At 46.8% G+C, this 14,023-nt stretch overlaps 1 protein-coding gene across 1 annotated transcript in view; it reads left to right on the forward strand.

Moving 5' to 3' along the window:
- ift88 (intraflagellar transport 88 homolog) overlaps positions 1–14,023 on the forward strand; it is a 188,848-nt gene that overhangs the window by 130,399 nt on the left and 44,426 nt on the right. The window contains exons 17-18 of the mRNA XM_072476831.1: positions 2,045–2,231; positions 7,726–7,834. Of these exons, the coding sequence (XP_072332932.1) occupies positions 2,045–2,231; positions 7,726–7,834 (296 nt within the window). The remainder of the gene's footprint in view (positions 1–2,044; positions 2,232–7,725; positions 7,835–14,023) is intronic.

Below are 14,023 nucleotides of genomic sequence, written 5' to 3' on the forward strand. Positions count from 1 at the left end.
GGCCAGGCCAGCATTTTCATTGCCCATGTACTTTGGGGAGGTGGTGGTGAGCTGCCTTCTTGAACTGCTGCAGTTGATGTGGTGTAGTACAATCTTGTTAGGAAGGGAATTCTAGGATTTTGACCCAGAGACAATGAAGGAACATCAATGTAGTTTCAAGTGTGTTTCTTGGAGGGAAACATCAAGGTGGTGATGTTCCCACGCCTCTGTTACCCTTGTCCTTCTAGGTGGTACAGGATTGGAATGAGCTGTGAGTTGTTGCACTACATCTTGTAGATGGTACACACTGCTACCGCTATGCATCAGTGGTGGAAGAAGTGGACCTTGAAGGTGGTGGTTGGGGTGCCAATTAAGGGGGCTGCTTTGTCCTGGATAATGTTAAGCTTCTTGAGTATTGTTGGAGCTGTACTCATCCAGGCAAGTGGAGAGTATTGCATCACGTTTGTGACTTGTGCCTTATAGTTGGTGGACAGGCTATTGGGGAGGGGGGGGGGGGGGCACAGTGGACAGCGCAGTTGCTCCACAGCTCCAGGGTCTCAGGTTTGATTACCGCCTTGGGTCACTGTCTGTGCGGAGTCTGCACGTTCTCCCTGTGTATGCGTGGGTTTCCTCCGGTTTCCTCCCACCGTCCAAAGGTGTGCAGAGTAGGTGGATTGACCATGCTAAATTGCCCTTAGTGTCCAAAAAGGTTGGGGGGGTTACTGGGTTACGGGGTTAGGATGGAGGTGTGGGCTTATGTAGCGTGCTCTTGCCAAGAGCCGGTGCAGACTTGATGGGCTGAATGGCCTCCTTCTGCACTGTAAATTCTATGATACTATGAGTCAGGAGGGCTGTCTGCAGAATTCCCAGCCTCTGACCTGCTCTTCTAGCCACAGTATTTATATGACTGGTCCAGTTTCGTTTCTGGTTAATGGTAGACCCCAGGATGTTGATAGTGGGGGATTTAACAATGGTAATGCCATTGAATATCAAGGGGAGATGGGTGGATTCTGGAGATGGTCATTGCCTGGCATTAGTGTGGCATGAATATTATTTGCCACCCATCAGCCCAAGCCTGGATAGCTGCATTTGTACATGGGCTTCTTCAGTGGAATTGCAAATGGTGCTGAACATTGTGAAATCATCCATGAACACTTCTGACCTTATGATGTTAGGAAAGTCATTGATGAAACAGCTGTAGATGGTTGGGCCTAGGACACTTCACTGAGGAACTCCTGCAGTTATGTCCTGGAGCTGAGACGATTGACCTCCAACAACCGCAACCACCTTCCTTTATGCCAAGTATGGCTCCAACCAGTGGGGAGTTTTCCCTCTGATTCTCATCGACTCCAGTTTCGCTATGGCTCCATGATGCCACACTAGGTCAAAAGCTGCCTTGGTGCCAAGGGCAGTCACTCTAATTTCTGGAGTTCCATGATGAGACCAAGGATGTAATGAGGTCAGGAGCTCAATGAACCTGGCAAAACACAAACTGATTATAACTGAGCTTGATAGCACTGTCAACTACCCTTTCCATCATTTTGATTAGTTCATTGCGAACACTGAGTTTAAATAGTTGGAAAGACTTTATTTAAATTTAGGAACTTTTTGGGAAATCTAATAAATAAAAGTATGAATTGGCATGATCTGTAATTCCAAAGTCTTCCATCTGCATTTGCTTTTCTATTGTATTGGTAGTGCAAAATGTTACTTTTTTACATATCCCTTATGTTTGAAAGAAGACAAGGACAGCACGGTGGCGCAGTGGTTAGCACTGGGACTACGACGCTGAGGACTCCTGACCCTGTGTCACTGTCCGTGTGGAGTTTGCACATTCTCCCCGTGTTTACGAGGTTTCACCCCTACAACCCAAAGATGTGCAGGTTAGGGGGATTGGCCACACTAAATTGCCCCTTAACTGGGAAAAAAATAATTGGGTACTTTAAATTTTTTTTTTAAATTTTGAAAGAAGACTGTGGTGAATCTCCTGTAATTGAAGGAGGAGAAAAAAATACAAACAAACTAGCCATGCAAAGCGGAATTAATTTTCATTGGATTTGTACAGGAAAATGATTTTGGACTTGCAGACCGTTACGCAGATCTTGCAATGAGTGCTGATCGATATAATCCAGCAGCATTGACAAATAAAGGAAACTGTGTCTTTGCACGTGGCGACTATGAGAAAGCAGCCGAGTTTTATAAGGAAGCCTTACGAAATGATTCCTCTTTTACTGAGGCACTCTATAACTTGGGTGAGTTGCAATGTAATTTATATTTCACTAACTGTGAATGAGAAATCTGATGACTTCCAAGAAATTTACCTTTCGTACCGTTCTTACTCCAAGACTGCCAGACATTTACTGGTAGTTTACTCAGTGCACACTATTTATTTAGAGTTGTTCTGTAATTCAATGTCTCCAAAGCTTATCATATTCTGCTAAGCATGTGTCCATTTGCATAATTCATTCAGACCATTTTGCCCCTTGTCTTCATATTTTATTACTTGGGCGTAGTAAATAATAAAGAAAATGTTATAATGTTGTGAAAAACAAAATTATGTTAAAATGTTACAAAATATATTCTCCTCTAAGCCATTATGATTAAGTGAGCTGCAAATTAGTACTAGCCATTGACTCCAAATGAATTTTTCCTTATTTAATACGTAAAAGTATTTAATACTTTTACTCCTTATCATTAAATATCTCTGAAAATCCAAGATATAATATTTTGACCTATGTCCCTCAACTATAAGTTGAGTTTCTTCTTCAGTAGCATTCCAGCTGGTCAGTAAGGTATAACCCATTGCTTCTAAATCAACTACCTCCATGTCTCCTATACTCTTTAGATGAGAATTTCTAGTGTTTCCCATAAAATAATCTCACACGTTTTCCTCCTGAAGATATTCGTCCAGGTGATCTGTAATTTGCAGATTCACCTCCTTAATTCTTTGTTGACTATCAGGATAACAAACAAACAAAGAACAAAGAAATGTACAGCACAGGAACAGGCCCTCCAAGCCCGTGCCGACCATGCTGCCCGACTAAACTACAATCTTCTACACTTCCTGGGTCCGTATCCCTCTATTCCCATCCTAGTCATGTATTTGTCAAGATGCCCCTTAAATGTCACCATCGTCCCTGCTTCCACCACCTCCTCCGGTAGCGAGTTCCAGGCACCCACTACCCTCTGCGTAAAAAACTTGCCTCGTACATCTACTGTAAACCTTGCCCCTCTCACCTTAAACCTATGCCCCCTAGTAATTGACCCCTCTACCCTGGGAAAAGCCTCTGACTATCCATTCTGTCTATGCCCCTCATAATTTTGTAGACCTCTATCAGGTCTCCCCTCAACCTCCTTCGTTCCAGTGAGAACAAACCGAGTTTATTCAAATGCTCCTCATAGCTAATGCCCTCCATACCAGGCAACATTCTGGTAAATCTCTTCTGCACCCTCTCTAAAGCCTCCACATCCTTCTGGTAGTGTGGCGACCAGAATTGAACACTATACTCCAAGTGTGGCCTAACTAAGGTTCTATACAGCTGCAACATGACTTGTCAATTCTTATACTCAATGCCCCGGCCAATGAAGGCAAGCATGCCGTATGCCTTCTTGACTACCTACTCCACCTGTGTTGCCCCTTTCAATGACCTGTGGACCTGTACTCCTAGATCTCTTTGACTTTCAATACTCTTGAGGGTTCTACCATTCACTGTATATTCCCTACCTGCATTAGACCTTCCAAAATGCATTACCTCACATTTGTCCGGATTAAACTCCATCTGCCATCTCTCTGCCCAAGTCTCCAAACAATCTAAATCCTGCTGTATCCTCTGACAGTCCTCATCGCTATCCGTAATTCCACCAACCTTTGTGTCGTCTGCAAACTTACTAATCAGACCAGTTACATTTTCCTCCAAATCATTTATATATACTACAAAGAGCAAAGGTCCCAGCACTGATCCCTGTGGAACACCACTGGTCACAGCCCTCCAATTAGAAAAGCATCCTTCCATTGCTATTCTCTGCCTTCTATGACCTAGCCAGTTCTGTATCCACCTTGCCAGCTCACCCCTGATCCCGTGTGACTTCACCTTTTGTACTAGTCTACCATGAGGGACCTTGTCAAAGGCCTTACTGAATTCCATATAGACAACATCTACTGCCCTACCTGCATCAATCATCTTAGTGACCGCCTCGAAAAACTCTATCAAGTTAGTGAGACATGACCTCCCCTTAATAACTATCAGGATATTAACTGTCCTCCAGACCTAATATAACTTCAATGAATATGGAGCTCCTAAAATATTTGCCAGAGTTTCTTTTATTTTCTCAAGTATTTCCTTGAGGTTTTGAGACTGTATTTCATCTGAACTAGATACACTATGGACAAGTAATTAGTTTCTCCATTAAACATGTTTTATTCATGTCTATTTGTGTTAGAGATTGTTAAGTCTAAATGACTGGATCTATCCAGTATTTATTGGGAAATTTGACGAAACGTCGGTATGACTGTTGTTAAGAACCATGCTGATGTTAAATGTGAGGGTATCCCAAAACCCAAAAGGATAACTTGGAACACTGGCTCTTAGTGGTGTGTATTTTCAATTTGATATACCGTGAGAAAAGATATGCGAACCAGGAAAACAGTCCAGTCATTGTGTGATCAATTAATAAAGGATATTTATTAACTTAAAAGAAGTGAAACACACGACAAGAAGGACTATAATACACTGGAACACTTAATTTCACTTATGGCTGGTTCTCTTTGGTTCCCAACTACCTACTTTCCTGAACTCTGAGACCCCCCTTTGTTCCCAAACAACATTCAATATTATGCAACTCTGAGCTAAATACAGTGGATAATTACAACACACAGGTTATTTGGGAAAATCATTTTCAGTTTCAGCGAAGGTGAAATCATCTTGGTTTGAGTTTCGGATCATAAATGGCTGCCCTTTTAGTCATAACTTGTTTTCAGGAGAATGTTTCTGCGGCTGGGTGTCGTGATGGTAGTTGCTACTGAGTCTCTTTCTCTAGTTATTGTGCTGATGGATATATCATTCGCTCTCTTTGATGTTACCAACCCTGTGGATCCGGCTTTTAATTTTAATATACATTTAATTTCCTTATCAAGCCACTTTGAAGTTATCCCATCTATCCATCATTGATTTTCTCTAGCGTCATTGGTAAACATTTGCTTTTCCCACTAATGCACTAATTTGCTTATCAAAATCCCTTTAGACAGCTACCCTTATCAACTCCCTTTTTTATTTTATTTTATCCCAATTTTATTTTTAGGCTTAATTTTCTGTCATTAATGTGGAAACCCCTTTAAGTTGCATTTTTTTTCTCAATAACCCTAAAAATATATATATTTGAACCTATTATGCATCGACAATCAGATCAATTTTTTTTTAATGAAAGACAAAATGGACACAATCTATGTCAAAATAAGTGTTCAACCGGTACAGTAGAAGAAGAAGAAGAAGGAAGGATGCCATCAATGACATATATGACAATAAGTGTCAGCAACTTTTCAAGTTGGGAAAATAGACAACACAGATTGTTGGACAACTAGTACACAGTTTTTGCAGGATGCAAGTTTTGACCCACAATTTCCTCTGGTAATAAAGTCAGTGGACTAGATGGCTGATGCATAGTCGCAGAGGGAAAATCAAAGTACCAGCCTTGTAGCGTTTTCAATCATCCAGAATCACTGGCCATAATGGGTATAGCATGATGATGTAATTTTGAGGATCGCACTCGATTTTGTTTCTTTCTCTTTACAGCAACTGGACCTTGTCTGCCATAGTCCATCTTTTTAAAAATTCATTTGAAGGATGTGGTGTCGCTGGTTAGGCCAGCATTTATTGCCCATCCCTAGTTGCTCTTATGAAGGTGGTGGTGAGCTGCCTTCTTGAACTGTTGCAGTCCCTGAGGTGTAGGTGCATCCACAGTACTGTTAGGGAGGGAGTTCCAGGATTTTGCCCCAGCAACAGTGAACAAACAGCGATATATTTTCAAGTCAGGGTGGTGAGTGATTTGGAGGGAAATTTCTAGGTGGTGGGGTTCCCAGGTATCTGTTGCTCTTGTCCTTCTCGATGGTAGTGGTCGTGGGTTTGGAAGATGCTGCCGAAGAAGCCTTTGTGAGTTTGTGCAGTGCACATAGCTGCTACTGTTCGCCGGTGGTGGAGGTTTGACGTTTTGTGGAAGGGAGAGCAATCAAGCAGGCTGCTTTGTCCTGGATGGTGTCGAGCTTTTTTTTTTAATATATAGGTTTAGAGTACCCAATTCATTTTTTCCAATTAAGGGGCAATTTAGTGTGGCCAATCCTCCTACCTTGCACATCTTTGTGTTGTGGGGGTGAAACCCACGCAAACACGGGGAGAATGTGCAAACTCCACACAGACAGTGACCCAGAGCCGGGATCGAACCTGGGACCTCGGCACTATGGTGTCGAGCTTCTTGAGTATTGTTGGAGTGCACTCATCCAGACAAGTGGAGAATATTCCATCACACTCCTGACTTGGGCTTTTGTACATGGTGGACAGGCATTGGGGGGTCAGGAGATGAGTACTTGCTGTAGGATTCCTAGCCTTTGATCTGTCCTGGTAGCTACAGTATTAATATCGTTAGTTCAGTTCAATTTCTGATCAATGGTAACCCCCAGGATATTGATTGTGGGGGATTCAGCGATTGTAATGCCATTGAATGTCATGAGGCAATGGTTATATCCTCTCTTGTAGGAGATGGTCATTGCCCTCAGTGGGAAGGGAGGATGACTTGTTTTCAGAGTTCCACCCATGCAGCTATAAATGATCTCTAAGAGGTGATTGTGCGTGGTCCATGCATGACTCTCCCTCTCTGCAGAAATTCATATGGGGCGGGATTCTCCAATCCTGCGGTAGAGTGTCCACGCCACCGTAAACACAGTCGCGTTTTACGACGGTGTGAACGGGCCGCTCCCACGACTAATACTGGTCACAGGGGGCCAGCACTGTGCTGGAGCGGTTTGCGTCGCTCCAGCTGCAGATCTCTGCGCGAACTGTGCGCCGTGGGATCCGCGCATGCGCAGTTGCGCCGGCACCAACGAGGACATGCGCAGTGGCCTCCTTCGACGCGCCGGCCCCGACACAACATGGCGCAGGGCTACAGGGGCCGACACGTAGGAAAGGAGGCCCCCAGCCACAGAGGCCGACCCGCCAATTGGTGGGCCCCGATCGTGAGCCAGGCCACATCAGAGCCCCCCCCCACCCCCCAAAGGCTGCCACCCGCCCCTTATACGGCGAGGTCCCGCCGGCCTAGAGCAGGTTAGAATGGCGCCGGTGGGACGCGGCTCTTTTCTTACGGCTGCTTGGCCCATCCGGGCCGGAGAATCGGCGGGCCAGCCGCTTAGAGTGGCCCGCGACCAGTGCCGCGCCAACCACGCCGGCGCCAATTGGCTCTGCGGAGAATCGCGTGCCGGCGTCGGGGCGGCGTGGCCCATTCGCAGGGATTCTCCGGCCCGGCCCAGGGCTGGGAGAAGCCCGTCCTACAATGTTTGCTCAGAGCCATTCAAAAATGATACATGATCAAATTTTATGGTGTGAGAGTTTTTTTATGGTGCAGATGCAGATAAAAAAGGCATCTCAGATAATTTATTCTCATTCCTCAAGAAGACTAACATTACTACTTTATCTCGCCATTCCATGATACTGTGCAATAGCTCTCTAACACACTTTCTAATTTGCCACTTTTTATATTCAGGTCTTACTTACAAGAAGTTGAATAGACTGGAAGAGGCTTTGGATTGTTTCTTGAAGCTCCATGCAATCATGAGGAACAGTGCTCAAGTTATGTACCAGATTGCAAATCTGTATCCTTTCCAAAATGTTGAGATTAATGAGGTTTTATTTGAACAGCTAAGGGATTCTCAACAAGTGATATTTTGCATTAATAACAAAGTTACCCTCATGACTTAGTGGATAAATTCATTGCCTACTGTAGTAAGAAAGAACTTGCACTTACATAGGGCCTTCACAATCTCAGGATATCTCAAAACCCTTTATAGTCAATTAGCTGCTTTTTGAATTGTAATCATTATTTTTAAAAAATATATTTTTGTTCTCCTTTTTCACATTTTCTCCCAAATTTACACCACCAACAATCGACAATAAGCAGGAACAAATATAATGTCAATCTCCATATCAACAACAAATCCCATCCTCCCACCAACTCCCAAACAACTGCCCACATGTTAACATAAACAAATAACAAAAAGGAATCAGGAATCACCCATAGTCACCATTAACACATACAGTCCCACCCCCTCCCACCCACCCACTAATGTTCGATGTTATCCAATTCTTGAAAGTGCAGAGTGAATAACGTCCATGAATTATAGAACCTCTCCATCCTTTACCTCAGTTCAAACTTAACCTTCTCAAGAGTCAAGAATTCCAACAGGTACCCCGCCATGCCAGGTCACAGGGTGGAGAGATTGATCTCCATTCCAACAGAATCCACCTTCGGGCGATCAACGAGGCGAAGGCCACAACATCTGCCTCGGCGCCCGTTTCCAACCCCGGCTGATCTGACACCCTGAATATGGCCTCCCAAGGGCCCGGGTCCAGTTTCACCACTTTAGAGATTACCCTAAACACCTCCTTCCAGTAATCCTCCAGCTTTGGAGAGAACCAAAACATATGAATGTGATTTGCGCCCCACCCCCCCCCGGCAACGTTCACACACATCTTCTATCCCCTCAAAGAGCCGGCTCGTCCTCGACCTTGTGAGGTGTGCTCTATGTACCGCCTTCAGCTGTTATCATCCCCAACCTCGCGCACGAGGTGGAGGCGTTCACTCTCCGGAGCACCTCACACCAGAACCCTCTCCCAACTCTTCCTCCCACTCTGCTTTGATCTCTTCCAGTGCTGCCTTCTCCTCTTCCAAAATAGCCCCGTAAACCGTCGGCACTACTCTCTTCTCCAGTCTACCTGTCGTCAGCACCTCCTCCAGCAATGTGGAGGCCGGCTCCACCGGGAAGCTCTGTGTCTTCTTCCTGGCAAAATCTCAAACCTGCATGTATCTAAACATTTCCCCCTGTTCCAGCTCATACTTCGCTCCCTGTTCCTTCAATCCTGCAAACCGACCCCCAAGAAACAAATCTTTTAGTGTCTTAATTTCCTTCTCCCATTTCTAAAAATTTCCGTCCCACTTCCCTGGCTCATATCTGTGGTTCCCCCGAATCGGCATTTCCCTTGACCCTGAAGTGTAGGCTAAACTGCCTCCAAATTCTCAATTAAGCTATTATTACCGGACTCCCTAAGTATTTCCCATGGCCATCGGGAGCGGCGCTGTTGCTAGTGCCTTCAAACCCGACCCCCTACACTAACTCGCCTCCATTCTGATTCACTGGGAATCAACTCCTCTTACCCAACTCCGCACCTTCTCCACATTCGCTGCCCAGTAATAATACATCAGGTTCAGAAGACCTAAACCCCCTGCCTCCCTTCCCCTCTGTAGCAGCACCTTTATACTCTGGCCACCTTCACTCCCCATATGAACGAGGTAATCATTCCTTCAATCTCTCTAAAAAATGGCTTTGGCAGGAAAATCGGCAGGCATTGGAAAATTAACAGAAATCGCGGCAACGCGTTCATTTTAACCGCCTGTACCCGACACGCCAGTGACAGAGGGAGACCATTCCACCTTGCCAGATGAGCTTTCACTCTCCCCACCAAACTAGAAATGTTGGGCGCGATTCTCCGCTCCCGCTCCGGTTGGGAGAATCGCCTGGTGCGCCATTTTTCCCCGCGACGCCAGTCCGACGCCCTCCCGCGATTCACCCAAGCGGCGAGAACGGCCCGGTCGAGTTCTGCGCGGCGCAGGCCGGAGAATCGCCCGGGACACCCAAAATGGCGATTCTCCGCTACACCCGCTATTCTCCGGCCCGGATGGGCCGAGCGGCCTGCCCAAAATGACGGATTCCCGCCGGCGCCATCCACACCTGGTCGCTGCCAGCGGGAACAGCGCGGGAACGCTGGGGGGGGGGCGGCCTGTGGGGTGGCGAGGGGGGTTCTTTCACCGGGGTAGGACTCAAAAGGGGTCTGGCCCGCGATCTCTGCCCACCGATCGGCGGGCCGGCCTCTCTGAAGGAGGACCTCCTTTCCTCCGCGCCCGGCAAGATCCATCCGACATCTTCTTGCGGGGCAGCCTCGGGGAGGACGGCAACCACGCATGCGCGGGTTGGCGCCGGCTGCCGCTGGCCAACCCACGCATGCGCGGGTGACGCCATTAACACGGCGCCGGCCGCGTCATTTACACGGCGCCGCTTTTACGTGGCGCCGCTTTTACACGGCGCCAATGCCCGGCGTCAATGCCCGGCGCAGGCTGGCGACGCTGCTTTCGCGACACGACCCCGAGTTTCTTGCGGCCCCGATCCTAGCCCATTTTTGGGCCCTGAATCGGTTGAGATCGGGGCCGTTTCGCGCCATCGTGAACCTCAACGGCGTTCACGACGGCGTGGGCACTTAGTCGCGGCAGCGGAGAATCGCGCCCGTTGTACCTGCCCCCTCCCCACTCCCGAGCAACCTGCACCCCCAGGTATCTAAAGTGTGTCCCTGCCCTATGGAATGGCAGCCCCCCCACCCCCGCCCCCACCCCTGGCCGAGACACCATAAAATACTCACTCTTGTCTAGATTTAATTTGTACCCCGAGAAAGACCCAAACACCCGAAGCAGCTTCAATATTCCTCCTATTGACACACTCGGTTCCAACGCGTATAATAACAAGTCATCGGTATATCAGAACACCCTACGCTCTATTGCTACCCCCCGCACTATCCCTTTCCATACCCCCAAACTTCTTAAAGCAATGGCCAGCGGCGAATGCAAACAGTAGGGGAGACATAGGACATCCCTGCATCGTCCCACGGTGGAGAGAAAAGTACCTCGAGCTGATGTTATTGATGCGGACACTCGCCCTCGGCTCCTTATATAGTAGCTTTACCCAGTCCACAAATCTGGGTCCAATTCCAAACTGCTCTAGAACTGCCGTCAAGTACCCCCATTCTACCCGGGAAAACGCTTTCTCGGCGTCCAATGCCACAATTACCTCTGTTTCCTTCCCCTCCCCCGGTACCATAACCACGTTCAATACCATCCTAACGTTCGAAAATAGCTGCCTCCCTCTCACAAACCCCATCTGATCTTCACCTGCCACCTTCGGGAGGCACTCCAGCCTACCTGCCATTACCTTCGCCAATACTTTTGCGTCCACGTTTAAAAGTGATATGGGCCTATACGACCCACACTCCGTCGGATCCATCGTTTTTTAAGCAACAGGGAAATCGATGACTGCCCCAAAGTTTGTGGTAACACCCCCTCCCCTATCGCCGCCTCAAACATCCCCACCATCAGGGGTTACAGCTTATCCTTGAATTTTTTATAATATTCCACCAGAAACCCATCCGGCCCTGCCACCTTCACCGACTGCATCCTCCCAATCGCATCTTTTATCTCCTGCTCCACTATCGCTCCTTCTAATGTAGCCCTCGGGTACTCCAGCCCATCTAGAAATTTCTGCATCTTCCGGTCACTCCAGGTGGCTCTGACCTGTACAACCTCTCATAGAATTCCTCAAAGACCTTGTTGATCAGATCCGGAGCCACCACCATCTTCCCTGCCCTGTCCCGCACCTGAAGAATTGTAATCATTATTGTAATGAAAGTAGGTATACTAGCCAAAATGTGTACAACAAGATGAGATGATAGCTAGACAATCTTGTCCAGCACAGTAGAGGACATAGCCTGCAATTTAAGTTGGGTTGGGGGAGGTGAGAATGGTAAATCTGTGGAAAGTTAGGCCCATTACAGACAGGAATTGTGGTATTTATGGTGGCGGATTGCAAGGTGGGTCTCCCACATTTGAAAGCCTGATTTAAATTTAGCTGCTGCCAGTTGGTTTTTCAGGGCTTAGGAATCCTAGCAGCAAAAGTGCGGCAGGACCTGCTGATTCCAGAAGGAGTTTGAATAGCACACATTGTCAGCAAGGAGATGCAGGAGTATACTCCAGTTCCTTAAGGAAGCCTTTCACCTCCCTGCTGCCAATCATGGCTTTTTTCCAGACCCTGTTGTGATTGTTCCCCCAAGTCTGATAACTTTTTCTAGGAAAATGTCCGGTGTGATTCCTGTCCGTTTTCCAGCGGGCGTGGGGACCTAGTCTCCAGAAGGGAGAATCCTGCCCATTGTGTCTACATTGCTGAATGGTGAGAAGGCTGGCAATGTATGCGGTATTCCACACAGTGAATCACTGGCCTCAGAACTTGTAGGAGGCACAAGAAAATGGTGTTGATTAGCACTCGGAGAATTCAATAGCTAAATCAGAGCAACCAACCCAATAAATGGCAGTGATCAATGAGCCACAGCAATCACTGGACAGGAGTTTTCTCCATGCCCTTCACCCAAGGACCCTGCACCTTTTGGCTTCCAGCCTTACCATCACCAATGGCCTGTCTTATTGGCGGCACCACAGTAATTTCCTATGAGCTGGTGTTGGCCCACACTTCATTCCGTGCAGCATGGTAGCACAGTGGTTAGCACAGTTGCTTCACAGGTCCAGGATCCCAGGTTCGATTCCCGACTTGGGTCACTGTCTGTGCGGAGTCTGCACGTTCTCCCCCTGTCTGTGTGGGTTTCCTCCAGGTGCTCCGGTTTCCTCCCATAGTTCAAAGATGTGCAAGTTAGGTGGATTGACTAAGCTAAATTGCCCCTGGTGCACAAAAAAGGTTAGGTGGGGTTACGGGGATATGGTGGAGGTGTGGGCTTGGGTAGGGTGCTCTTTCCAAGGGCTGGTGCAGACTTGATGGGCCGAATGGCCTCCTTCTGCACTGTAAATTCTATGATGTCCCATCTCCAGTTTATTGTGAGCTCTCATTCCTGCAAGATGATGGGAGAATGATGCATAAGAAGGTTGCCCTCCCTCAACTCACACAACATAACATTGGAGAGATGTTGGCATTTGGTATTATCGTTGGACAACTAACCCAAAGGCTCAGGATAATGCTCTGGGGATACAGGTTCAAATCCCATCATGGCAACCACAAAATGCTATGGTCTCTTTGGTAGCCAGCCTCAATCTTGCACCACATAAATGAATGTTTTACTTATTTTCAGCTTATGACTGGTTGCAAACGATCAGGCAGGCAATCAGGGCTGTGTTGTGAAGATGTGCCACTCTTTATATTGGACTCTGATGACATTTCAAAATGGTGACCATCCATGCCAGTGGTTCACTTTTATACTCTGCATATAACTCAACGTCCATTTTTGGAGGGTCTTGTTTTAGCTTCAAAAAACATTCAATTATTTTTTTTAAAATTGGAATTGAAAGCTAGGAGGTGCACTTGAGCCAGAGGGTGGGAACAAAATCTCCCGCTTCTCAATCACAGCATCATTGAGGTCCTTCCAGGAAGGCATCGTAAATCTTAGCACCACCTATGTCTGTCTGCTCCTACCAACACTGACCTGATCCTGTTCTCCCTGTGCAGATGTTTCCGCAGGTAGGTATTGCTACCACATTTTTTTAAAGGGCTCTCCAGTTCTATCTCCTGACTCCAGATCACTACCTGGGTTGCTGCCTGGGTACCAAACCCAAACCCAGAGCTGTTGGTTCATTTGCATTTGGAAAATAAATTGCATCAGTGATGTTGACACCAGATGGGGTCAGGATCCAGAACTGCTGTGTTTGGCAGAGTCCTCACCCAGAATTGAAAATCCAGCCCAAAGTTTCTACATATTAATTTTGAACTTATCACACTTCAAGTACAGACCATGTCCACTGGTTCTACCATTCTGGACAAAGTGAAGTAGCTTATTATGATCTACCTAGTCCCTTTTGAATATATAAAAACAGCAATCACATCTCCTTTCAATCACTGCCTCACACGGGCTTTGATTTAAATTTGATGCTCCTAACTTTTTCGCTCGCAGAAAGGTGACAACAAAGAGCAACTTCTCAAATTTCCCTGGTAGGGAAGTACTTGGAATGATAATAGAAGCTACAT

The sequence above is a fragment of the Scyliorhinus torazame genome, chromosome 15 (assembly GCF_047496885.1).
Source record: "Scyliorhinus torazame isolate Kashiwa2021f chromosome 15, sScyTor2.1, whole genome shotgun sequence".
In the NCBI taxonomy this organism is placed as follows: Eukaryota; Metazoa; Chordata; class Chondrichthyes; order Carcharhiniformes; family Scyliorhinidae; genus Scyliorhinus; species Scyliorhinus torazame.